Here is a 27,155-nt window from a genome sequence, read left to right as displayed (position 1 = left end):
TTATTATTTTATTTTATATGGCGTTTTAACGATATTATATGGCTTCTAAATCTATATCCGGAATAGTACAGTGAGTTTCAGACGTAAGTCAATGACCTGAGTTATTATTGTGCCACTTTAAAACACCAATCTTTACTGAGCAGCCTCGGGCATCTTAGTTATATAACTTAGCTTTAGTTATTGTGTCCTATTATTATGTCCTTTTCTACATGAATCATTTTATCGTCTCTTTCTCTTGTCTACTCTTTGTAAAGGCGGGGTGGGGGGGGGGGGGCAGGAAGGGGCTTTGCTTTGACTGGGAAAGCGCGTGACTCCTTATGGCCAAACCTGTGAGCACACTTTTTTTTTTTTTTTTTTACAAACACGTACGCGTGCTCGCTGCGTGGGTTTACGAGTGTGTTTTGGACTAGGAGTCAGGCGCACACACACACATACGCAGTCTGAGGCGTGACAGTCAGACAACGAAAGCGCGTTCACGTGGTCGCCACCGGCTCCTGCCTGCGCTGCGCTCAGAGAGAGAGAGAGAGAGCATCATCAAAACACTGGCATCATCCGGCAGCTTCCTGTGCCTTTGCCCGTCCGGACATCATCATCATCATCATCCAGCAAGAGGAGGAGGAGGAGGAGGAGGAAGAGGAAGAGGACAACAACAGGGGAATTTAGAGGTTAAATTAAAAACAACAACAGGAGAGAGCAGGGGAGGCTGAGCGCCGAGGAGCCGAGGAGAGACGTGCGTGCATCCATCCCTGCAGCAGCAGTAACAGTACAGGTATAGCAGCAGTGACAGGAGGCAGCAGACTCGGGGATTTTTCCGTGTCGGTTACCCGGTGCTCCTCTCTAGCTACACACCCTGTCGCCCTGTACCTTTGCTTAGCAGCAGGAGTGGGAGAGGAGGCTGTCCAGAGAGGAGGAGGACCATGGAGGGGATGCAGGCATACGGAGCAGGGAAAGCCGGAGGAGCCTTCGACCCCGTCACCTTCTTCCAGCAGCCTCAGACCATTCTCCGCATCGTGTCTTGGGTGAGTGGCCGCTCTCATTTGGTTTGGTTTGGTTTGGTTCTCACTTCTGGGCAATGCAGTGGCTGTATTTATTACTTTAAATGAATATAAAGGTTTGGAGAGCTTATTTTTTATTTCCTTAGAGCCTATAAAGGGCCCAGAAAGGCTTCATAACAAAGTAAGAAATTACAAAATCTCAAAATTACACTATCTTTATTTAAAATACAATATAGTATTCCAGCCTTTATGTTATTCAATATGCACTATGTTACATTTGCATATTTTCTGCTGCTCAATAGTAAGTTGTTTTCTGATTGTGAGTTGAAGTAGGCCTGGAAAAGGTCCTCCTCATCAGAGGGGCCCTTATGATTTACTGCTTTTAGTTTGTTGAAATGTTTTCAAATAGGTAAAGTGAGAGCTCAAAGTAGTTTCATGGCAAATAATTTCATGGATGGTTAAAAAAAACAAAAAACAACCTTCATCTGTTTCCCACTAGAGGGGAAACAGATAGCAACAGTTGGCGACCACTGTCAGGAAGTGAAGTAAAGAACTGGAAACCAAAGTCTCCACGACTCCACAACTGAAGTCTGAATGAATGGCTTCAACATTATTTATTTTTGTATCAAACATCACATTCATTTGGGACAAAGGATACAGATATATGATTAAAGATACAGATATACAGGCCTCTAATGGAGAATTACAAGGCGAAAAATCTCAGCCACTCCTTTCCTCTGTGTCTATTGTTTGAATTGTATATTCCTAGTGATGCTGAAAGTTCATTTATTTGGCAAAATATAAGATAGGTCCTTGTATAAAAGCCAGTTTGTCTGAGAGCTGCAGAGGAAGCCTGCACCATGATGGCAGTCAGTCACATGATAATCACCCACACTTTTTCCACTGGTGACTGAAGATCACTAAGCTGCAGGTTGGTTGTTTGTCTCCACAGGGACTGAGTGAAGTTGCTCTTTAAATCTGCTGGTAACTGTGAAATTCACCCAGAAACCAAACAAACCTCAGGTTCTCTTAAAGCCACTGAACACAATGGATAGTTGGTATGTTGTGTAGGTTGAAGTGTGAAGGCTGCTCCTGTCTCACCACTTTATACAGCAGAAAGTCATAGCTGAGAGAGTATTTCTTATTTATAGGAGTGTGTCTGCCCCTTGTGTCCTTAAATAACATCAAGTGCTGGTGGTTTGGTTGGGGCGGGGGTCACAAGGATCTGATTTGACACTGGTTCACTGAGTCACCAGTTATAAAGACTAGTGATTAGTCCGGTGAACATTTTGTTTTATTGTTGTAAATGCAGTTCTTATTCAAACAGTGGCTCTACTGTATTCTGTATTTACATCCGACTGATACTATGTGACATGTTGAAACCTTAAAACAATCAACTGCATCACTTGAACCTAAACCACATGAAAGCAACAGAGTGCAAATAGCTTGTGAGTGTGTTAACCCCTGAGCTGTGGAGCGGTGGGAAGTGCAGGTCATGTGACCACGCAGTGAACCCGTGAAAGACCTCACAGTCGTGTGAGCAGCAGCAGATGTAGATTTCTGAAGTTGTGTTATATTATAGGCTACTATTGCGATGAAACATTTTATAGTTTATTTGACTGCTACATCAAAATATAAGTTAATTATGTGTGATTTAGTACATTTTGTTGATATTTATATGCTTATAGATGAACTATTTATACTTTATACGTCTATTTACAACAGTGGAAATCTCAAACAAAACTGAGTGAATCAAGTTTCACATTGTAGAAACTGAAACCAGCTAATGTTTTTGTGTATTTTCTTGATTAAAGCCTTAAACGGGTTTGATCATGATGACAGTAGTTGTTGATTGGTTTAATATTATTGATTGACTAAATGATTCATCAACAAATAGTTTGACCTTTGTTACACACGACAGACTTGATTAAAGGTCTGCACAGAAAACCTGCACAGACAACGACCTATGGGCCCTCGTCAGATGCCCTGCCCCCAGAGCAACACCACGTCTCCATAGTAACAGCCACAGCCTGAGTTGTGATGTTTTGTGTGATGGTGCTAATATCCAGTCTGCTGTGGACCGAGGGGGAGGAAACTATCAGCGCTCTAAACATTTGGTGATGGGGGACGTCAAATATATGTGTATGTGTGTAGTTTCCCCCACTCCTTCACTTTTCTCCCCCTCTCTCACCTACTTCTTAGTGAGGAGGACTCTATGTGGAGGTGCTAATGAGTATGTGTGTGTGTGTGTGTGTGTGTGTGTGTGTGATTCAGCCTCAGGGAGTCAGTGCAGTGTGTCTATGATGGTGCACGACGCATGGAGGAAAGAGGAAGAGTGAACACAGTGACAGATGGGAGGAGAGCACCTCGTGTGTTAATGATCGTTTTCTAAATGAAGAAAAAAAAAAGAAGAATTTCACTTATGTATTGAATTAGACTGAACGTTGTCAGGTCGACTTGATGAGCTGATATGACACATTCTTGCCTCTGGTTCTGCTTTTGATCTATATTTGAAAGAGAATTACTTCTGAAGCTTTTTCTTCTTTTGCTTCAAGCATAGTTTCTTAAGTTATGCTGCTGTTTAAAGATCAAGGTTAATACCTGGGCAACATCAAATCATTATGCACTTAAATGTGGTGTTTTTTTAGTTGCTTGGCTCTGCTTTTTTTCTTCTTTTCTTTTTAAAGAAAAGCAATAGCACTTCTACTTCCTGATGTCAACATACCCAGAGCGGCGCTGCTCCCTTTCTCGCCTGATGAATTTACAGATCAAAGTTCAGCGTTTGGCTTTAATGCAGAAAGGAAAGTGATATTTGCAGCATGTGTGTGTTTTTCTTTGAAAGCATAAGAAGGTTAAAATCAAACATTTGCTCATTGACTGTGTCGAGACTCCGAAATTACCAGCTCCACAGAGATTATAAGATTTGCCTGAAGTCTATAGTTCATCAGATTATTCTTTTCTTTCATGACTTTTTAACACTGTCTGGAGCATAAGTGATGTTTCTAAGCAGATTTATAATAAAGTGTATGATTTATACTTGTATAACACTAGTTTTGTCTTTTAAATAAGCTTATGTAAGTAACGTGGGTTTGCGTTTTAAATTTAGCCGTGATGATGATGATTAGCATCTCAGAGGTCAAGAGAGTTTGTTATTGCTAATATGAACTAGTTACTCACCATTTACAAACACAGAGACTTGCAACGCAGCGCATTCTGTCATCTACGTGTCGAAAAACAGAAACACACAGCCGCAGTGCGTTAGTGCCTGGACGTCAGAATCCACACACACTTTGCAGACTATTTTAAGAGCTGCTGGCCTGCAGGCTGCATGTTTGCATTGTAATATGCCATCATGTTGTGAGTAGCCTACATCCTGTATTAACTAAATAAGCCTTAAACATTTACAAATGAGCTCAGCTGGCTGCTGTGCTAAATAGGATTATTTACATTTTGGCATTTGGCAGCACAGTACCAGTGTGGGTCCCTAAACTCTTCACTGATTGCTCAACATCCTGCAGTATTGATTGATTGTGGTCTTGTTTTGTGGTAAATGTATAGGCTACGTTTAAATGTGAATATGTAAACAAAGGATGGGCTCACTTATACATATTCTGGCTTTAAAGCAGAAGTAAGCAGAATGTTTGCGTTAATATAAGTCTATATAGTTATATCTTCCGACAGCAATCACTTATATAGACTGTTTGGTCTGAAACACGGGTCTGTCAGTCACTCTGCTCTGTTGTAAGCCGAGGAGAAAACTTTCCTTGTATCCTACAACCTTTATCCAATGAGGAGAGAGAATGGCATAAAGGGGCGGTCCTCTCTGTGTGTGCAGCCAAGGGATGCGCGTGAATGTGGTGACGTAGGGACGAGGGCGGGGACTGCTAACTCCATCGGCTGACAAGAAGTTAGCCAAAACGACCGGATCGCTTACTTCTGCTTTAATATAATAGTAGTGCTATTGCTATAGTACAATTATTCTTAACAGCTGTTCACTATCCAGTCTAGAAGAAACGATACAAATGAATCATAAAAATGCAGTCCTTTACTCACCAAGAGCTCTCTGCTTGTCTCCATCATGTGGACTGCCTCTACAGGAGTTAGCCTGCTAACCAGCTAGCGGCCTATTGTCATCAGTTTCCCACAATGACTTACTGTCCCTGCCCTTTTCATTGGGATATAAATGTCACAAAATAAGTGTAAATGTCACAAAGAGATGTCCCACACTGCAGCTTCACATCAGATGTGGGCAGCACAGTTTATTGGAGGCTGTGGTTTGTGTGAGTGATGCTGGTTACAATGAGGATGCTTCAGATTTCAGTCACTACACATGCAAAACATTAGTTACAATCTGTTCTTCTAAATACAGACAGGTGGATGCAGCAAGCACCCCACTGACCACGCCACCATGTTTTAACTCCCTAATTATCTCTGTAAACTGTCTCCATTCAAATGCATGATGCACCTTTCAAGGTCTTTTGATGCTGACTGGCTAAGCTACACCCGGCACAATGGAAAGGTTGCACAGTTACACAGCGGGCCAAGAGGTAAAGGATCAAACAGTCTGCAATGCAGGTGTGGTAAATGGATTTTGCATCCAGACAATAGGACCTGCAGTCAGTGTCCAATGATGAAAAGAGTGAGGCAAGGTGAAGATAGGTGAAGATGCAATGTAAAGAAAGGTTCAAAACCTTTGATCAATAGTAGCAGGATGTAAGAAAAATGTTGTTTCAATCATGAAGTTTACATTTACTGAAATGCATATGTGATTGCACAGGTCGAGCAAGTTGTAACTGTCTGAGCGAACAGACAAACAGATTTTCATACGATATAGAATTGATTAGATACCAGATCCTACATGCATGATGCATCACATGGCTGCATACTGCATAGTTGCAAAATGGCCAGATATGAAGAATGTGCATTGCAATTCATAGTGAGACTTGCAAAGCCACGGTTCTTTAAGGGTAATATCCACATCATTGGATGAGTTGCAATGAACTTGTTGGGTTTTCCACTTGGCTCAGTCCCTTTTTCACACAGAAAACATCTCATTGTCAGCCATGTAAAGAGCAAGGAGCTAGCTGTTAGCAATTGTTGATTTTGTACTTTTGGCTTCAGATCAAAGTGAAGTCACATCCCCACAACAAACAGCTTTAGTTTTCATTTGTGGTCCAGCCGTAGCCTGGCTAACAACGTCTCATTTGAGATCAAGTCTGGGGCCTTGTCCACACGGAAACGGAGATTCACCCAAAACGATCTTTTCCTTGTGCGTTTTGAGAAAATTCTCTGTAAACATGGCAGCGTTTCAAGAAATATCTGCGTACACACGGATCCACTGAAAATGACTGAAAACGCTCCTAGCTAGTACATATGCCAGGCCAGGAAAACACAACACAAAAACACAAAAAATACAGTTTTCACCCCGAAAAAGGCAGGTTTCCGTCTGGATGAAACGTCGAAACGATCAAAAATCTAAGCGGATTCACCCAAACCTGCATCCGTGTGGACAGGTTCTGGGTCTGGGGAAAGTGTAGTAGCTGCCAGATAGTGGTGGCCGCCATGTTGCATGTAAATAAAAGCTGCTAAACATCACTTCTCTGACACTATCGGGTTCCCCAGTTTTCTGGGAATTGGAAGTTGGCGTCATCGGCTTCTTATCCAGACCGATCTGCAGCACGAAATGAAATCACTGGCACCTTCACCCAGGTTTAGGCCGATCAAACCCCTTCCTTGAAAGACTCTCAGTGCAGTTGTACGATTCCTGTGTATAGAAATATACGATACACTGAAATTGCGTAGCTCCTTATGCATAATGGACCTGTCATACCAGTCAAGAAACACATGCATAAGTAACTGAATGAGCAGCAGTCCAGATTGCCGTCCTGCTCCCACTTGATTCTGTTAGGGTGGGCTTTTACAAGATTGAGGAACCGTCTGTTTCCTTAGAGTGATACAACCCTGTTTTTCTGGGCAGCTCATGTTCTCACTCACTCCCCCCAATTTCAGATGGAGAGGGATGATAAATAATAATAATAAAAAAAAAAGCGAGAGAGTGAGGGAGGAACATTGAGGAGAGCAGAGTGTGTGTGAATGAGCGAGTGGGCAGAGCAGAACACAGTGTGGATGTGCGGATACGAGCGTGGCTGTGATTATGTCTGTCTGTGTCGTTGTGTAACCTTGCTGCTGCAGCGGCTCTCCTTGAATCGTACTTTGACAAGGTCTCCTCTCCTCTCTCTATCACTCTCTGCCTCTCTCTGTCTCATTACATGAGCAGCTGCTGCCATGGTGACAGCAGCAATCAGGTATCCCCAGTCCAGAGTAACACGCCGCAGCAGACAATAAGCCCACACACACACACACACACACACACACACATCGTATATAATATCCTCCAGCATTGATCCTGTATTATTGAGCTGTTAACCTGCAGTGAACATCAGTTTTCTCTGTCACGTCTGTCTCTGCTCACAAGCGATTTGCTGATCATTCACTGACTGTCATTTTTTTGGGGGGGGGATGTTGATTGCTCCTGACAGCAGATCAAAAACAAATCTTAGAAAATCACAACGGTTGTCCGTGACGCCAGAGAGGATCAGGTTTCTGTCATCTGTCATTGATGAATGTAGCCTATGTAATATAATGCTGTGCAGAGCTGGTACTGTCCTCTTGTGTTGTGTGTGGTGGATAATATCAATATAATACCCAGAGTGGCTTCAGTGAGCAACAAAAGCTTGTAAAGTAGTGTATATTCTTACACTAACTATGAAGAAGTGTAAGATCAGTGATCAAAGGGGATAAGGGCTCAAGAGTGTCTAGATTTTGCACATATTTGTTTTTTTGGTTGTAGTATTGTAGCTTTACATAAGAAATGAAAAACATAAGGAGACTTGTGGAGGCTGGCTGAAGTGCTCACTACTGTAGATGGCTGGTGCCTTCTGACGTCGGAGCAGCCTTCACTTAACACAGAAATTGATCAGGTGGGCAGAGGGATGAAATCAAGCAGAATGAACTTCTCTCTCAAGCTATCTGTTCTCATTTCTCACACATCCCCCTTCTGTCACTTCTTGTTTGGACAAATAAGTATGATGCCATAAATGCCCCCTCGTAGGAGAGACTGTTCAAACCCGTGTGCTACTATCCCCATTTAAACCATTATCGTGTCTGCCGTATGATGCACCCATTGTTTCCCACGACATCCTGATGATGTCTTGTCAACGCAGGCTGACGTGGACAGACTTGTCAGGATTCACCCGTGCCCTATTTCCCAGCACCAACAGATGCCAGGTTTTCCAGAGCACGGCAGCTAAGGGTCGGCAGATCCCTTCCCAGCTAATGTACCTTGACTACTTCATCTGTCAATATAATGAGTCTTGTGTGTGCATTCGACTTTCCTTGATGCATGCGGCCACTCTGTGTTGGACTTAACTTAAAGCACCTGATCTGAACATTAGGCTACATGTGTGAACAAAAATGCAAGAGTTTAAAGCAGAAGTAAGTGATATATTTGTGTTAATATAAGTCTTAAATACTTATATCTTCCGACAGCAATCACTTACATAGAGTGTTTGGACTGAAACACGGGTCTGTCAGTCACTCTGCTCTGCTCTGAGTCGAGGAGAAAACATTTATCGTATCCTACAGTTTTTATCCAATGAGGAGAGAGAGAACGGCATGCAGGGCTGTGTGTGCAGCCAAGGGACGCCGTGAATGTGGCGTCGTAGGGACGAGGACTGTTATGGTGCGTTCAAGGAAACTCGTATTTTTCCGACCGTGAAGTGGTACCAGGTCGATCTGGTACGAGTTCACCGGTCGGAAGTTACGAGTGGCCGTTATAGTGACTTTCACCGGTAAAACAGGTCGGAAAAACACGAGTGGGTTGCCTGGAACACTACAAAGTCATAAGTTGTGACTTGAAGCTGTAATTTACGATTTCAAAAGCCTGCCTGGAACGCAGCATTAGCGAAAACGACCGGACCACTTACTTCTGCTTTAAAGGTAATGGTGGTACTTGTCTAGTGTTTTAAACCCCCACACGACCATCTCTGTAAAAACACAAGCTTCTCTGTCCAGTGACATTAATAATTGTTAATGGTTGAAGTTGCAATGACAGTGCGGATGCTTAAAGGTGACATTATGATGCTGTTATTCACCTCACAGCAGGAAGGCCTGGAGTCTTGCACCTGATCTGAACATTAGGCTACATGTGTGAACAAAAATGCAAGAGTCATTCAAATTTAACTTTGTCAAAGCAAATTATGCAAATTCTCAAATATATCCTGGTTGGTAATACCAATAGATTTATTTAAACTAGCTAAGGCTTGCTATTGCTATGTAGCCAAAGTTAGCCATACTGTAAGCTGTTTACTTATGAGTCTAAAAGACAAATGACAAATTAAGCTTCAGTTTTATTCTCAACTCCTTTATTTTTCCTCATTTCTATCACTTCTTTCCCTGTACTTGAAGTTATCATGCTAACCAGTTAGCCTGTCAGACCGTCATCATTTTCCGATACCGAGTCACTGTAGCGCTCAGACAGGACATAAGGACTTTTTAATATTTGCTTTGAAGAATTTTGGTTTTTATTTTTATTTTTATTCTGCAAACAAGGGAAAGTTCATGGAAATCAACTTCCATAAGATTTTGAGACCTCAAAGAACAACTGAGAAGAAATAGTGTGATCACAGTCAGTGTCTTAAAAAAAAAATCTGTCAATTTGCTTCACTAAATTTTAAGGTGAAAATAATATCGCCCATGTAAATCAGGTGATGAATCAATCAATAAAGAGATTTGTTTTTCTTTTCCGTGGATGGCATTTCACTTAGCTATTGTTCGATTGTGGGCACAGTAATGAAGGCTGCTGCAGTCACAAAGGCCAGGACAGAATGCAATGCCAGGCCACGCTCTGTCGTGTGCCTCCGTGTGTGTGTGTGGCTATTTAGGACTTTGTGTGAGGTACAGTGTGAATACCAGGGTGATATGAGGCCCGGCTCAATTGTCTGGTGTCCACAATGGAGCCAAAAAGGCTTTTCAGCGAACACAACAGCAGCTCTAAATCATTCACAATGAGCCAGACTGCACTGATATGATTTTGTCCTACCTACCTGGTGGCTCACATGGCTGTTCGCCCATGCGTGTGTGCGTGTGTGTGTTGCATGTATCAGATTTAAAATGTAGAGAAAGACAGGTAAGGTTTAGATGCAAAAGAAAGTGAAGCAGAAATAGAAATGAAGACAGAGAAAGGGAGTTTCTGGAGGAAGCACATTCATTCACGCATACATGCACACAGTTTCACAAGCATAAATACACACTCACACAGTCCTGGCAATCATGCACGCAGTTTCACTAGCATGCACCCACACACACACACACACACATAGACAGTTCTAGTTCTGGCAATCGGCGTCCTTAATGTGCAATTTGTATGTGACCCTCTGATGGTCACAAGATCAGGAGCCCACGTGGTGTTCTTCACAGTGCCTGCTTTCATCACCTCCACAAGCCTTGTGATCTGTCTACGGATCAGAGGGGCGAGGGAACACACACACACACAGACACACACACACCTAGAGAAGTCTTATATATTGACAGAATCACAGTTAAAAAAAGGAGAGGGTGGAAGTGAAGGAGAGTCATGTATGAAACCGTATCACATGCTCAACTCTTCATGGCTCTTGAGCAAGTGAGGAATGTTTATAGGTGCAGCGAGTTCAAGCATCCAATTTGTTTCAATGCTTTTGTGTATAAAGTATATTAAAGTGAATACAAAGACAGTTACACCTTGCGATATGTAGCTAGTAGATGTGCGTGTGAAGGACACGGCTGGATTCGTGCCGGGAGCCGAAGAAAAAGCTCAGTAATTCAATCTCCCCACCCCACCAAACAACCAACCCACCCACCCTGAACATGTGACAGCAAATATAATTCTGACCCTGAACACGATGTGTGTTTTCAAACCCAGCAAAGATCCTTACTTCGAGTAAGGGTATTTGTGTGTTTGGTGTTTGTGTAACCAGAGCAAGCAGAGAGAAAGAGAAGAGCACTATACCATAGAGAAAGAGAGAGAGAGAGTCCCTGGTGGTGGGTTTTTATTTCCCAGTGGAGGTTCTCAGACGAGGAAACTGAAAACCAAACTGTGTCACACCACGAAAAACCAGCGGCCCTGCAGGTCCTGCTGTCCTTGTTACAGACGCTAACAAACCGCCTTCTGCATCTAAATCTAAAGCAGTGAGGGACACGCAGCCACTGTGTCTGCAGAATTAAAACTTTACATTTCTCTGCTAATTGGCTTATTGGCTGAACTGCAATACGCAATTAGTTTAGTTTGGCTGATTCATCACTTTTAGCTCCAGAGCAAATTAGCATGACGATAACTAAAGAACCAAATATAGTCGCTTAATGAATTCATAGATACAGAAGTACTGGACTTTTGCCTTCAAAATAAAAGTTTGAAATCGAGTCATAGTTGTCCTGTTAATATCTCTAAGGTGTTAGCATTGATTAGCATTAGCATTTCCTGACCCCTGTTGTGGCGTAGCTCTGATCTTCTCATGACCATTACACCAAACATACAAAAACCTTTTCTTTGAGGTACGTTTTTGTCAAATTAGACAAATGACTGGAAGCATTTTTAACAATTTCATTTCATTTCATTTTCATTTTTATTATTCGTTCCAATCCTAGGATTGAAAAGGAGCAGGATGAAGAAAACTTAATAATTAATCATAGTAGGCTACCTGCTCCTTTCTTAAAGGGACAACGAGGAGTTTTGGAAAAGCGAAGCGTTTTCACACTACCTTTATGAGCCTCCGCGCGCACCGTAAAATTCTTTTGACCGGCGCAAGACAGACTCATGTTTTCATTCATCAATAATTAAAGTCAGAGGTTCAAAGAGGTTCAGATACCACCGTAGTTCCGACCATAAACGGCGATTCAGCAGCGTTATTCTCATGACTCGTTGCGAAACTGAAAGTAAAGAAACGCTGGTCGGCTCGACCAGCATCTTCGCCACCACTAATAATAACAAAATAACGATAGAGACAGAATGATATATTTATCAAAAATGGGCCCATTAACAAGTGTGGGTAGCGGAGATTCATCCACATTAACGTGAGACTTTTTTATAACCGATTAGAAACTCCTCGTTGTCCCTTTAAAACAAAATAACACATTATATCAGATGATATGCCAGTTTACAGCCAACAATATGCAACGAAAAAAAAGTAAAAATACAAATAAATAAGCATTTCTATATAAATTCCACACATTTTTCTCTTCAACTGTTAGTGAGTTCCAAAGTTTAACACCTAAACACATTTGTTTTAACTTGTCCTCACCATTTGATGTTTGAAATTAAACTTCCTTCTGTGACTGATATATTGCAGAACTAAAACAAAATACTTCTGCAAATTTGCAGGTAAAAGTAAATTTTTTACTAATCAACAGTGTTCCCAATTTAATCAACTCTCCGAGCTTCAACAGGTCTGACTTAACAAATAATCCATTTGAGTGTTCCCTGAAATTAACATTGTGTATTATTCTCAGTGCTCTTTTCTGTAATAAAAACAATGGCTTTGTGTGACTTACATAGGTATTGCCGCATATTTCAATACAGTAGCTCATGGCATAACAAGATACACACACACCCACACAAATCGTACAGCAGTTATATTTTGAATAATGATCATGTGAATTTTTATATTTTATATTCAGGTTTTATATCTCACAGTTTGCCCATTCTGAAAAATCCCAGTATATATATAACAGCAATTAGGTTATTACACTTGGCCATAGTGCAGTAATTTCAGTAGTAGGCTATTTATATTAATTTTTCAGCTTTATGGGTTTTTTTTTTTCATTCAAGTCTTTATTGAACTTTTCAGGCTTGGTACATGGCAAACTTAGACTAAGAATTAACTCTAGCGACAGACTTACCTGTAGCACATTTCTGTCTCAAAGAGCAGCAAATACAAAAAAGAAGTGAGTACATAATAATATCAACGAATATGTACATGCACCGTATTGGTACACGCGCCTGTACATGCACTTACATCTTCATACATGCATACCTGCACACACACACACACACACACACACACACACACACACACACACACACACACACACACACACACACACACACACACATAACTAACATACTTCTACATACATCATATAGACATGTAGCTGGGGTGTACAGTATTACAGTACCCCACTTGGGGGAAGCACAACAAAACAAGTAAATCCTAGTGGGAGTCAGTATTTATTTATTTATTTATTTCAGAACCCCCCCCCCCTCCCTCCCACTGTGATTCAACAATAAAAATAATTATGATGATCCATAAAGTTATATGCAACATTAACAATACATTACCGTTTGCTGTAATAACAATAAATAATGAGCGTGTGTGCAGCTTTAGTCTTCTCATTCATACAGTATATTAAAAAAAGATAAGAGGTCATAAACCCTATTTAAAACAAACCTAGCTTTGCTCCAAATGGTCTCTGAAGTGAGTCTGTGTGAGTTCATTATTCTCCATATTTGTTTGTGGGGGGCATCTTGAAACTGTTTGCCATGGAAACGGTCCAGGCTGTCCAGCAGCCAATGGGGAAACTTAGATATTGTGATTAGCATACTCAAAAATGAGTTTTCAGGTCACACACCTTCGTATTACTACATCCTACTACAACACTATGTAATGAAACACACTCTGTGTCTGTGAGTCTGTGATGTAGTAAAGTAAATATAAACTGAAAAGACAGAGGTATTTTCCAAAGAGGGAGGAGAAGAACTACAGTCTATGAGTATGTTTAGGTGTATTTCATGAGCTCGAACGGCCACCGACATCATGTGATTCAGTGTGTGTGTGTTTGTGTGTGTGACTTTGTGTTTTCTGACCCGAATCTTAAAGTAAGCCAGGCATGTGAAGCAGTGGACAAACTGTGCATGTGTTTGAGCTGTATATGGTTGAGTGTGTGCGTTAGTGTGTGTGCGTTAGTGTGTTGGTTAGTGAGTGTGTGTGTTGGAGCGCACTCATTTTTCTCAAGAACACTCGTGGGCAGAGGCCGGGCCTGTAACGAGAGGAGATGGGAGAAGACGGGAGGGAGGGAGGCAGGGAGGGAGGGAGGGAGGGAGCGATGATGCAGCCGCTCTAAAAATAGCACCGCCTCCATACCCCTTCTGCCCCCAACGCTTCCCTCCGCTCATCCCTGCATCTCTTCATCATCATCTTCCCCTTCAATGGGAAAGAGCACAGGTAGATGAAGGAGGGAGCTGAGGTGTTACTATCCTCCTGCACTCACCCTTCATGAGGCTGGAGAGAGACGGACCAGAGAGACAGAGAGTGGATGGATGGACGGACGGAGAGAGGGAGGGAGGGAGGAGGAAGCAGAGAGGTTGAGCCGCCTGCTAACACACTGTTCCAGTATGTTGTCAAGATCCAGGCTCCAAATGCCAACTCGTGATTCCCGTGTCCAGGCTGCACGGAGACAAAGGTCTCCACTCAGTGTGTCGTGTCCTCCTCCTTACACTGGGAATTTGTGAAAAATGACCACAATATTACTTTATAGACTACAACTGATTACATAAATGATTAACTTGATTATGTTGTGAGATTTACAGCAGACAGAGCTGACTTTCTGTGGCATGGTGGTTTTTGTTTTTTGTTTTGGGGCAGCTTTTGTAAGGGTGTGTAACAACAGATAGGCTACCCACCCAAAAAAACACCCACAATAGGACACTTTTGCTAAAAATAAGAACAGGTTTATTCAACATTATGGAGAAATAATCAAGACACAAACAAGAGATGAAAACAGAACAGGCTGAGAGGCAGGCGAGCCCAGCAGTCCCCATGTTAATTGCCTCTGACTCCTAACGCTGGCACCAGAGTTTTTAACCCTCTCACTCCCAGGCCAGGTGGATCTGATGGGTGGAGCTGTAGAGGAAACACTGAAATCTTGTCTTGTCCTTTTTGTGCTGCTTAACTTCTATTCTGTTAAAGGGATAGTTGAGGTAAATTCATGCAAAACCGGTGACACGTGTTCCTGTCGAGGGCAGTTTTTCAGCAAGCAGTCTCTGCATTTACCTCGTAAACAACTCTGTCTGGTAACGTTCTGTTATTATCTCATAGCGTGGTGAATGTGCAGGTCACAACTTGTCCACCAGAGTGTTGTGGAGTTGTTGGATTGTGTATTTGATGAGTTTGATGAGGGAAACCAAGAAATCCCATTAGCCTCCGTAGCGTAGCTCTGAGCAGCTCGCGGCTCTGCTCCGCCGTTCTAAAAATAGCTTGCACCGACAATTAAAGGTAACGAACCTACTGCTATGACTATAGGGATTATGGCAATGGGCCAATTTGCTAAAATGTTGAACTATCCCTTTAAACACTTTGGTCAAGCAATGTAACACTGTGGTTTTCCTCATTTGCAATAATAACAAATCAAGTCTGATTAATGTGACAAGTATAAAAAGATGCTCATGTGATAACTTCCTCTCCTGAAATGCACTGTAAAAAAAAAACTGTTGACATTTAAAACCGTACGCTCTACGGTCAATAAAGCTGTGGTTGATAGAGCCGCTGATAAGAGATTCCAGAAAGGGTTAAGGAATGAAAAGTCAACATTAGTTATAGTGTCTCTTTGTTCTGTCAGAGGAGGGATTACAGTCACACACATACTGGTGTTAACTGGGCCACGACTGGGATAAAACGAGGGCAACGGGGAATTCCTTCAAAGAGAAGCACAATTACAAAGCACAGTGACTTGAATTTCAAGTCACACACACACACACACAGTCGAATGTATTGAATCTCAAAATCTCTGACTTGAAATAAAGTCTGCTGCGAGTACATTTAACAGAGTCTGCCTCGGCTGCCACTTCAGATGTTGAGCTCTGTGTGTGTGTGTGTGTCAGTAATGAAAACGACGTGGATCTGACGAGAGAGTGAGGAGCAGACAGTGGAAAGAAACCGAGGCGTTGGAAAGCAGATAAAGAAAGAAAGAGTGAACAAAAAAAGAAAAAGAGAAAAAAAAGCAGCGGTGTAATCCCCGTCCTGACTGACATGCCCGTCTCTGCCTGTCTCTGCCCGGCCCGGTCGCCGCGGCGGCCTTCATGGTCGGGAGCTGTCAGTGGAAGTATAGTCTATTGTGCGCTCTCCCTTTGTATCGCTGTCATTTATTACACAAATACAGACACAACAGCTGGGTAAACTATACCCACAAACCCCAAGGTCCGCTCCTATAGCTCCTAGCTCTCTCTCAAACACACAAACACACACATACACACACATCGAGTATCCATCACTCACCACAGCAGCAGCAGAATCGACTGCAGACAAACATAAACACACTCAGCCTCGGTCCATATCCAGACAGAACCGGCTCCCGGGAGGTTTGGTGTGAGGGTTTGTCAGTCGGATGGAGTTGTCTGATCTGCTGTTATCAATTGAAGTAGAAAGCAGACTGCTACACTGCACTGCAGGCCTGAATACTAACACTGTGTGTGTGTGTGTGTGTGGTCTCATATTTATGACCTCAGAGAGGGGAAAGCAGAGGAGAGAGATGGGATTAGATGGTATCTTAGTAACATGCTCCTGTTATTGACTCCATTTTGTAGCTCTTTGTGTCTCCGCTCCTCCAGACACCGGCAGACAGGAGAGGAGGAGAAAAGAAAAACACAGAGGAGGAGAGAGGAGATGAACGAGTGAGCGATCAGGGTTCAAGATTCAAGATTTGAGATTCTCTTTATTGTTATTCTGCAAAATCATCAAAGTGCAAGATGCAAAGTGGAGCATGGAAAAAACAAAATAAACAGGATGCAAAGAAGGACTTAATTATACACCCTTACGTTAAGTTGTTACTTATATGTATGTCCATACATACATGTCTATATACGTATATATACAGTATAGGCATGTATGGATACATATATAAAATAAAAGACAAAAAAAGAGGAATTTATTGCACTTAATTAAAAAACAAAGAAAAATTAAACAGGGATTAGTGCAAAAATTAAAAATAAAAGGTCAATTTTTCCGCATGCACCTATTTGGTTGCACATGTGACTCTGGTGTTGCACATATTGGATCCTAGCCAGGTAAAACTCAGATGCTGTCAAAGTCCTTCCACTGTCAGACAGTGGTGGGAAAGACGAACACTTTAAGTATAAAAACCCTCTTCACAACTCACCATGGTGCATTTTTTTATGAATTAAACGCTTGGTTTTTAAAGAGGATTTCACACGGTCAAGAAGAGTCACAAGAGGACTGTGTAATGCAGCGCTTCAATAAAACACAGGAGCAATTACCACCAAAAACTACACTCACAAGGTTTTTTTTGTGTCAAAACCAGTTCATGACACTTAAAGTCATTGAAATCCTCATTTTTCAAGAGAAATGTGGAACAAAATGTCTCAAATTACTTATCAGCATAGGTAATGAATTAGTGTCACACACAGAGAGATAGGCATGCTTTGATACTAACACCAAGTTTTTTCAGATAACATTTTTGTTGAGACCATCCAGATTACCACAGAGTTTAGACAGTGTCATAAATGTTTAATATCATACACAAACAGGCTAGTCAAAGTATTGATGATTTCTCCACCTGGGAAACAGCATTTATTCATATGAAATCCTTACTAAGGACTCGGAGTACATCTGTATGATTCACCTCACTGCAGTCTCTGTCATAGTAAATAGCAGAAAGGCAAATTTCTCCACAGCCAAATTCCAGAGGAAACCCAGAGGCACATTGGACCGAAAGAAAAACAAAACAAAACATGAGGCATTATTCATGAAAAGTGGCCTGCAGGGTTGTCGTGACATTATGAGCTGAGCGTGTCACACTGGAGCGTTTTCTTATTCATAAATTACACAGTCAAGTCTAAATATACTGTCAGACTACAGCAGGTGGTTTCCTTTTGGGCTGCGAAGGGCTTTTATGAATTATTACAAACCGTGGAAGTGGAGGAGCGAGTGAGGCGATGGTGTTCAATCACAAGGTGAACAGAAAACACCTTCACTCATTCTTTTACTATAGACATTAAACCTGAAGAATCATCAGTGGGATCATAGCAAGTAAACTGGAAACACTTATGTTTTTTTAAACTATACCTATAAAATTTGGCCTGAAGATGTTGGAGTTGCCTTTGTTAATCAATTATGCACCTTTTTTCTGATGGGCTGGGCCCACGTGCATTATTCCAAAAACATAATACAGTAATTAGCTACACAAATTGCATTGACAAGATAAAATGCACTGACCCTTACTGAACCAATTGTTCACCCAACTCTAATGCTACACTATGTTTTCACAGGCCTGGTATGGCATTAGAAACAAGAAAACTAAAAGTTTCATGAGACATAGTGGAGAAGTAATTAATCAGAATGAGAGGCAAGTTGTCTGTTACAGTCAGTCACCATCGTCTTTACCCTGGTTGAAATAAATTAAGAATTATAATACATACAGTAGGGGGCCCACTTCAGTATTTTTTCAGGGGGCCCAGAATCACTAGCAACGGCCCTGGTAGTGTGTCCTCATGTGCGTGCAGGCTCTGAAGGTATTTTGGCCTTTTGTTGCACAATGTGTTGAATAAATGAATGAATGAAGACTTTATTTTGAACATACAATACACAACAATACAATAAGAGAAGAGGCAAAGAAATGAAATAGTTAAAACAACAGTTACAAAAAATAAAAACAATAAAGAAATACTAACATGTCCCAAAAGGAGTAGAGTTCTTTCTTCTTCTTAATAATTAGTTTCCAGGTCTGTTGACTTTAATGTTTGTGCCCATGCAGCCATAAAGACCCTGGGTACTTATTTACAAAACCATAGAAACATAAATGATGAATAAATAAATTACATTCTCAGGTTGTGTTGCTCTTAAAAAAAAAAAAGTTTTCTCCTTTCAGATTTGTGTAAATGTGTCCTTCTCCTCTCACAATCTCCTCTCTTCTTCTCCTCTTCTCTGCAGCTCTTCTCCATCGTGATCTTTGGCTGCATCGCCAACGAGGGCTACATCAACCGCCCCAGCGAGGTGGAGGAGTACTGCATCTTCAACCGCAACCAGAACGCCTGTAACTATGGCGTCTTCATGGGATCCATGGCCTTCCTCTGCTGCATGGCCTTCCTGGCTCTAGACATCTACTTCCCCCAGATCAGCAGCGTCAAAGACCGCAAGAAGGCTGTGCTGGCTGATATCGGAGTGTCGGGTAAACAACACACTTTACTACGTCACATTATGGTCTTTTTCTCCTAGTTTTAACTTTCATGTCTCTTTTTGATTCAGGTAAAGAAAACAAAAATACAGTTTATAAGATGTTGCATCCTAAAATACCCAAATTAACATTATTTAAAGGGATAGTTGAACATTTTGGCAAAATGGCCCATTGCCATAATCCATATAGTTTTAGGAGTAGGTTTGTTACCTTTAATTGTCGGTGCAAGCTATTTTTAGAGTTGCGGAGCAGAGCCGTGAGCTGCTCAGAGCTACGCTACAGAGGCTAATGGGATTTCTTGGTTTCCCTAATCAAACTCATCAAATACACAATCCAACAACTCCAAAACACTCTGGTGGACAAGTTGTGACCTGCACATTCACCACGCTATGAGATAATAACGCAATGTTACGAGACAGAGTTGTTTTCGAGGCAAATGCAGAGACTGCTTGATGAAAAACTGCCCCCGACAGGAACGCACATCAGCAGTTTTGCATGAATTTACCTCTGAAACAACTCCGTCTCATAACGTTCCTTTATTATCTCGTAGCGTGGTGAATGTGCAGGTCACAGCTTGTCCACCAGAGCGTTTTGGAGTTGTTGGATTGTGTATTTGATGAGTTTGATGAGGGAAACCAATGGGGCAATTTGCCAAAATGTTGAACTATCCCTTTAAATAACACAAAAAAGGCACCACAAGTATATGTTCTGTATTCAGATTGAAATATATTAGATTATATGTAAGACTAGACAGGGTGAGAAGATGGAGGGTGTAATGTAAGCAGGCCGTGTGCTGGGGAATTGATTCTAATGAGCCGGAGACAAAGTAAGTTCCAGTTTCATAATGTTTTCAAAACAGATCAGTAAAGTGCCGAACGGCTCGTGAGGAAATCACACTCATGAGATCATAAAACAAAACGAGGGCAAGGCAGCGATCACGTGTCCCACCGACGCAATTCTCCAGGTTCCAGTAGCAGCCGGAGACTCTTCGCTGCAGGACTCACAGTAACAGCAACAAAACAGCAGTCTCTCTAATTTATTACTTAGTGAGCCACAAGATTCAGGTTAGTGCTGGCATGGGCTATGAGACCAAATAAAAGCCAAATAAAACCAGCTGAAACCAATTGAAAGCAAACTGCACTGTAACTTTCTCAGGCTTTTAAATGAAGTTGCACGGAGCAGAGCTGTGGTTTAATACAGCGCAAAGACATTTATTCATCTGAGATTCAATATAGATGAATTAAAAGCAGGTCAATTGAAAGCATTATGGAACTGGAACTGATACATAAAGAGTAATTTATTTCAAACTTTAAGCAGCATGCGTCGTGACTGGACCAGGCCATTTCCCCGGGCGTTGCAGCTCGAATTACACGTAGATAAATAAACACATATAATTCATATGATAAAACTACATTAAGGAGGTTATATTACAGCAGCACCAGGTACAATAGGCTTCAATCTGATCCTCAGCAGGAGGTGGAAACATGAGCTGATCATAAAAAAAGAAAAAAAAAAAACGCTCTATCAATCACAAATTGGAGAAGTGAGTCGAGAGAGGCAGAATCTGTTTCATCCAGTCGGCTTCACTCATTTAACCTAATGTCCTTCTCATACTGCTTTAAAGGGATAGTTCAACATTTTGGCAAATTGGCCCATTGCCATAATCCCTATAGTTATAGCAGTAGGTTTGTTAGGGTGCAAGCTATTTTTAGAACGGCGGAGCAGAGCCGTGAGCTGCTCAGAGCTACGCTATGGAGGCTAATGGGATTTCTTGGTTTCCCTCATCAAACTCATCAAATACACAATCCAACAACTCCAAAACGCTCTGGTGGACAAGTTGTGACCTGCACATTCACCACCGTCGGGGGCACTTTTTCATCAAGCAGTCTCTGCATTTACCTCTAAAACAACTCTGTCTCGTAACGTTCCGTTATTATCTCGCGTGGTGAATGTGCAGGTCTCAAATGTAATCACAAACGTCTATTTGGATTCAAGGATGAACTCCTTAAGTTTTGGTGATCAGAGTTCAAAGGTCAAGGTCACTGTGACCACACAAAACAGATTTCTGACCTCTTGAATGTCGTATCTCAAGACTGTGTAGCAGCAGCATATCATTTTTTAAGTTATTCTTTTATTTTTATATGATTAATTATTGTGTGGAGACAAACAATATAAGACACGTGTGGTAATGACAAGAATAAAAGACAAACAAAACAAAAACGAAGCATAGTAGTAGCATATAATGACAAATGATAATATTTTATGTCCAAAGGTTCACTGTGACGTCATCATGTTTTGCAAAAACACTTGAGGCCATTATTCTGCGCCGTCACCCAGGAAGAGGAGATTGTGACCATATTTCTTGCAGTTTCACGGGCACTTCTAGTTTATTGCCTTACTCCTGTACACTTTTCCCAGCCAATAGATCCACTCTCCTCAGAGTGAATGCGAGCGAGCTCTTCAATCTATAAAAAATGACATACATAGTTGGGTTATCATCATTTATGAAAGCAGAGGAGGAATGAGAGGGATAATAAGGAAGAGGAGCACTCTCACCAGGCTCTGACACATTGTACTTTGTGTCTCCTCCTACGGTGGCTTCCTCTCCTCTCTCTGCTGCAACGCCACTGCAGTGAACTCAGATGTGATGACAAGACAGTCGAGTGTAGAGTCGGTTAATGAGGCCGTTCCTGTCATACGCACAAGATCCTCTCCGTCTCTTCTCATCACTCATACACCTGCTCTCTGTCTCCGACCGTGTCTGTGTTATAAGACACTTTGTACCTCACTGGAGCGAGCGAGGGAACAGCTGCTACACATGTCCCGATCGGACCTGGATGTTTCTGATTAAGCTTTCTCCTTCCTCGCTGTCACACTTGCAGTGGGTAGCGTTTGCCACCGCCGGTCCATTGGATAAAACCAGATCTGGTTCGAAGGACTAAATCCTTGAAATCACCCTAGACCTCCATCTGTGGAGGTTTTTGGCCTGCTTAAGTCAAGGTGCAGCCCAAAATCAATATCATGGCAGACGGCTTGACATTTAATACAGTGCAGTCTGACCTGTGATCCTTGTATCTACACAACTAACCTTAGAAAATATAGTAGGCTACTAATGACCCCTTGAACTGGTGTCAATTAAAGAACTGGGAAGTTTTAAATAATGTTGGGATCTGTTTTATAGGAAGCTGGGCATTTAACATCCACAACATTTTCCTTGTTTGGAGAAAAAACAATATGCTAACAACAAAGACACAGGTAGTAGGCAGTTAGCTTAGCATTAAGACTGGAAGCTCACAGTTAGCACGACTCTGCTCAAAGATAAAGGGGGGAAAAAAGTGTAAAACTCACCAAAAAGTAGAAGTGCATCATCAGGAGAACCAAACATTATGTACATTTATGTAAATGTATCTATTTTCCTTGTTTGGAGAAAAAACAACAGGCTAATAACAAAGAAACAGGGACTGCCCAAAAGTCCGAAACAGGCAGTAGGTATTTTAGCATAAAGACTGGAAGCAGCGCACGACTCTGCTCAAAGATAAAGGGGGGGGAAAAGTGTGCATGAGAACCAAACATTACTGTATGTACATTTAGCAATAACAAATGAACAAAACCTTCCCCTGTATGTGAAGCGTTCAGGGTACATCAGTAAACTGCACTGTCTAATAGGTTGAATCTTAATCAGAGGTTTTCTTTTACAGCGTTTATGCTTAGCTAACTCACTGGTGACTTGAGCTTGATTTTTTTGAGTGGAGCCATGAGAGTGGGACAAAAGAAAATCCGGCACCACACGGGCAGTTGCATGTCTGTGATTATTTTAACACAGTCGTGGTCTTTCTTCTCTCTCTCTCTCTCTCTGCAGCGTTCTGGTCCTTCATGTGGTTTGTCGGTTTCTGCTTCTTGGCCAACCAGTGGCAGGTGACCAACCACGACGACAACCCTCTAAAGGAGGGAGGCGACGCCGCCCGGGCGGCCATCACCTTCTCCTTCTTCTCAATCTTCACCTGGGTAAGACCTTCATCAGACACCTGTTAGTCTACAGTGTAACACAATATGACATAACAACATCCTGTCGACACTTGTATTTGAAGTTTGGACGTACAATCCAGGAAGAGACTGAATGCCTAACTGTGGTTACTTTCTCATGCTCCCTTGCTTGTGCCAGTGTCTTTAACCCCTTAGCATCCACTGGCTTGTACAGGACCCGGCCGGCCCAGCAGTAATTACATAAAAGCAACAGACCAAAATTTTGGCAAATTGGCCTATTGCCATAATCCCTTTAGTTTTAGGGGTAGGTTTATTACTTTAAATTGTCGGTGCAAGCTGTTTTAAGATTGGCGGGGCAGAGACGCCAGCTGTTCAGCTAACGCAATGGAGGCGCACGGTACTTTCGCCTTTCCCTCATCAAACTCATCAAATACACAATCCAACAACTCCAAAACGCTCTGGTGGACAAGTTGTGACCTGCACATTCACCACGCTATGAGATAATAATGTAACATTACAAGACAGAGTTGTTTTCAAGGCAAATGCAGCCAGAACTACATTCCAGACACGGCTGCTGGGCAGAGTGATTTCAAAAACGCAAGTAGTTCTGAGTATTTGCTTCCTGTATCGTAATGCTACATAATTACAGATGATTATTTCATAGCGTGGCGAATGTGTACAGTAGGTGTACTGTAGGTCATTTTGGAGTTGTTGGATTGTGTATGAGTTTTGAGGGAAAGCTCATGTCTCTGCCCCGTCAATCTTAAAACAACTTGCACCGACAAGACCCTACTCCTATAATTATAGGGATTACGGCAATAGGCAAATTTGCCAAAATGTTGAACTACTGTATCCCTTTAAGGTTTATGATCAACTACTGTTCTGCCATCTTCTTATCGGTGACTTTGTGGATGTGTGTGGACATATTCCTTTGTGCTTGTGTGCACGTGGACTCATCAGTGTGTGGATGTTGTTCCAACAGGGCGCCCAGACTCTCTTCTCTATGGAGAAGTTAAAGAACGTGTCATTCGAAGAGGAATACATCAAGCTGTTCCCCCCTCAGCCTCATCAACCTTTTGTCTGACACTGCTTCTTTCTGCTCCCTTAAACCCACCCCCACCACTACCACCACCACCTCCTGCAGCTCGTCCTACACACTCCCTGACTGTGGTTGCTCTTGTTTAAAGGGCGCCTATAGGCAACATCTAATAACTGCTGCTGTGAGAGATGAGATGTGAGTTTATGTGTAAGCCAGCAGCAGCAGGACCGACAGTTGTACCAGAACTGTTGCCAGTGAGATGTTGACTCAGCCACATTATAATGATAATGTCTGTGCAGGTGGGTTGATTTAGGAGTTGGTCAATACTGATGACTCAACAATTACTCCGCCAAATGCTGAGATTTGTCTTAAACACCCACTTCAACTGCTGTAATTCCTTACAGTTCCCAGTCTTTCTAACCAAACCCTAATAACACTATTTATGTTTTTAAAAGAAAAAGAAAAAAAAAGAAAGAAGTCAAAAAGGATCAATAAAATCATGCTGATTGTTTGAACGTTTGATTCTTGAGGAGAAACTTTTTTAACTTCATATTCAAAACTCATCAGGTCAATAGTTGAAGCTTTTAAACAAGCACAGTCCAATGACGGGACAGACTACCACTTCATTCTTCACCATTAACATGAACATGAAGGTTTTTCACATCCTTCTTGCTTGTGACTATTAAGGGGAGAAGGTTTTTGTTTTCTTTCAATTCTGTGTAACAATTTGTTTTATGTGATTTATGAGGGTTTTGTAATGAATATTTGTACATTTACAAAGTGCACTGCATAAACCAGGGTTGTAAAGGTTATGTTTTCTTTTTGGTTTTGGTTTTTTGGATAAACTTCAAAACAAATAGTTGTGACATTTTTAGGAAATGTATTATTTATCCACATTTGGCCAGATGTTTAGGTCAGTACCACTCCCATGTCTTTATATTTAATACAAAGCTGGTTTTCTTAACTTTGTATAAGAGATTTAAATTAGACGGGTTAGAGTAAAGGGTTAAAGGAGTTATTTCTCTTTTTTCTTTATGCTTAGCTGACATTGCTGCCAGCTCTAGTTTTATTTGTCAAGTTCCTCCCAAAATTAGCAAAAATATACATTCATTCTTAAAATGTCCACATTTTCCCTCCTTGTAATATTTCATGAGATTAAGCTGGTAGATAGTTTTTTATGGCTTTTTGAGATTGACTTCCTCAGTATAAGCAGGGTGTTTTTAAAACAATCCAAGTATGACATGGTTTTATTGCAGATTGAGTGGATTTTTTATGGCTCTATGAAACTGTGCGTGCTAATTAGCCATAAATAATTTTTATTACTGAATCAATATAAGAAAAAAAAATGTTCTGCATCCATATTAACAAAAGCATCTGAAATATTCAGGCCACAGTCTGTAACATACCATCATGTGATGGGACCCAAAGCAAATCGGTGATACGGACCTCATCAGCCGAGACACACAGCAGTGAATAAAACTTCCTCCTGGTGAAACTTCCCACAACTGTGAGCTTTAAATCAACATCGACTGTCTTTGTGGTTTTTCTCTTTGTGTGTATTACTCGATATCTGGCTTCTGCACACCGTCGCCTTGAAACGTCTCTAATTGTTGTCTTAAGTGAGATTTGTGGGGTTTTATAGCGTGAGGGGCCCCGGCTGTTTAATAATGCACACACACTCGGTTTAAATGGGAGGGGGTGTTGTCTCACTATCGATAAACAGCCTGTTTTGCACCTCTGCCTGAAGAACTAACCTGCTCCGACTGAATGAACGACTCACTCTGACTGTCTAATATGCTTCACAAGCCTCTCAGCCAACTAATCATTGTTTCCTTCTCTCTCTTTCTTCTCTCTCTTCCCCCCCACCCTTTGCTTTAACACCGCTGCATCTCTGCTTCAACATTTATTTATCTCCACACCTTTCTATCACCATCTCTGCACCCTTCTTTTTTTCTCCCCCCCACCTTCTCGTCCTTCTCTGCCCGCTGCGATCGTCTTGTCTTATTGAAGGCGGGCCAGTCCTTCCTGGGCTTCCAGAGGTACAAGCTGGGGGCTGACTCAGCCCTCTTCTCCCAGGAATACATGGACCCCAGCCAGGATGCAGCTGGAGCCCCCTACACCTCCTTCGGTGGGGATGACCTGGAGAGCCCTGGAGGAGGCGGCGGAGGAGGAGGAGGAGGAGGAGGAGGAGGAGGAGGAGGAGGAGGGGGCCAGGCCAACAGCGATGGGGCCTTTGATGGCACCGGCGGCTACCAGCGTCAGGACTACTGAGGTGTTTAGGTATAGAAAGACAGATAGATAGATACATATATAGTGGGGAGGATCTGGATGGTGTTGCCCAAGGTTTCTCATTTAGAGCAGTATTTATTATTGTTTCCTATGTAGAACTGATCCAATGATCCAGTGCTAAGTTAGTCTGACCCAGTACCAGTGGAAGCTACACACAGCTTCAAGTTTTAACCTCAAACTCTTACAAAGGCATTGTTAGACATTTGCAACATGTGACTTTCAACACTACACAGAATAGAAGTTAACATACTTTGGGTAAAGAGTAATATTAAAGGAATAGTTCACCAAAAAATGAAATTCACCCTCATGCTGATGAATACTCTGGAGTAGTTTTCTATTCTTCAAAGTGCATCTGGAGACCCGGGAGGCCAGTTCGTAGTCCAACAAAATCCTTATATGAGAGTCAATAGCGTCCGACACAAAAACGTCCATAAAACTACACAAAAACCTTGTAATATTCCTCCACACTGCTCAGAGTTTACTCAAAATGACATCATTTAGGACATTTTTACAGCCTAAACAGTCCTGTATTGAATGTACGCCCCAGGCAAAAAATGTCCTAAATGACGTTGTTTCGAGTAAACTCTGGACTATATCCCTTCAGGACACTGGATTGCAGTGGACGAGCA

General features: G+C 41.9%; 1 protein-coding gene across 1 annotated transcript; it reads left to right on the top strand.

Annotated features, from left to right (window-relative positions):
- Positions 1–541: 541 nt before the first annotated feature.
- Positions 542–26,689, top strand: LOC146992310 (synaptogyrin-1-like). The gene is made up of 4 exons (XM_085785565.1): positions 542–1,019; positions 18,971–19,208; positions 23,074–23,219; positions 26,248–26,689. Exons 1-4 carry the CDS (start codon positions 918–920, stop codon positions 26,506–26,508), a joined length of 747 nt encoding a protein of 248 aa, XP_085641691.1. The 5' UTR covers positions 542–917; the 3' UTR covers positions 26,509–26,689.
- The last annotated feature ends 466 nt before the right edge of the window (positions 26,690–27,155 follow it).

Source organism: Trachurus japonicus, chromosome 1, assembly GCF_045865225.1.
Source record: "Trachurus japonicus isolate A0001 chromosome 1, Traja_1.0".
NCBI lineage: Eukaryota > Metazoa > Chordata > Actinopteri > Carangiformes > Carangidae > Trachurus > Trachurus japonicus.
The sequence above is the reverse complement of the archived record's forward strand: the minus strand, read 5'-3'. Positions and strand labels throughout refer to the sequence as shown.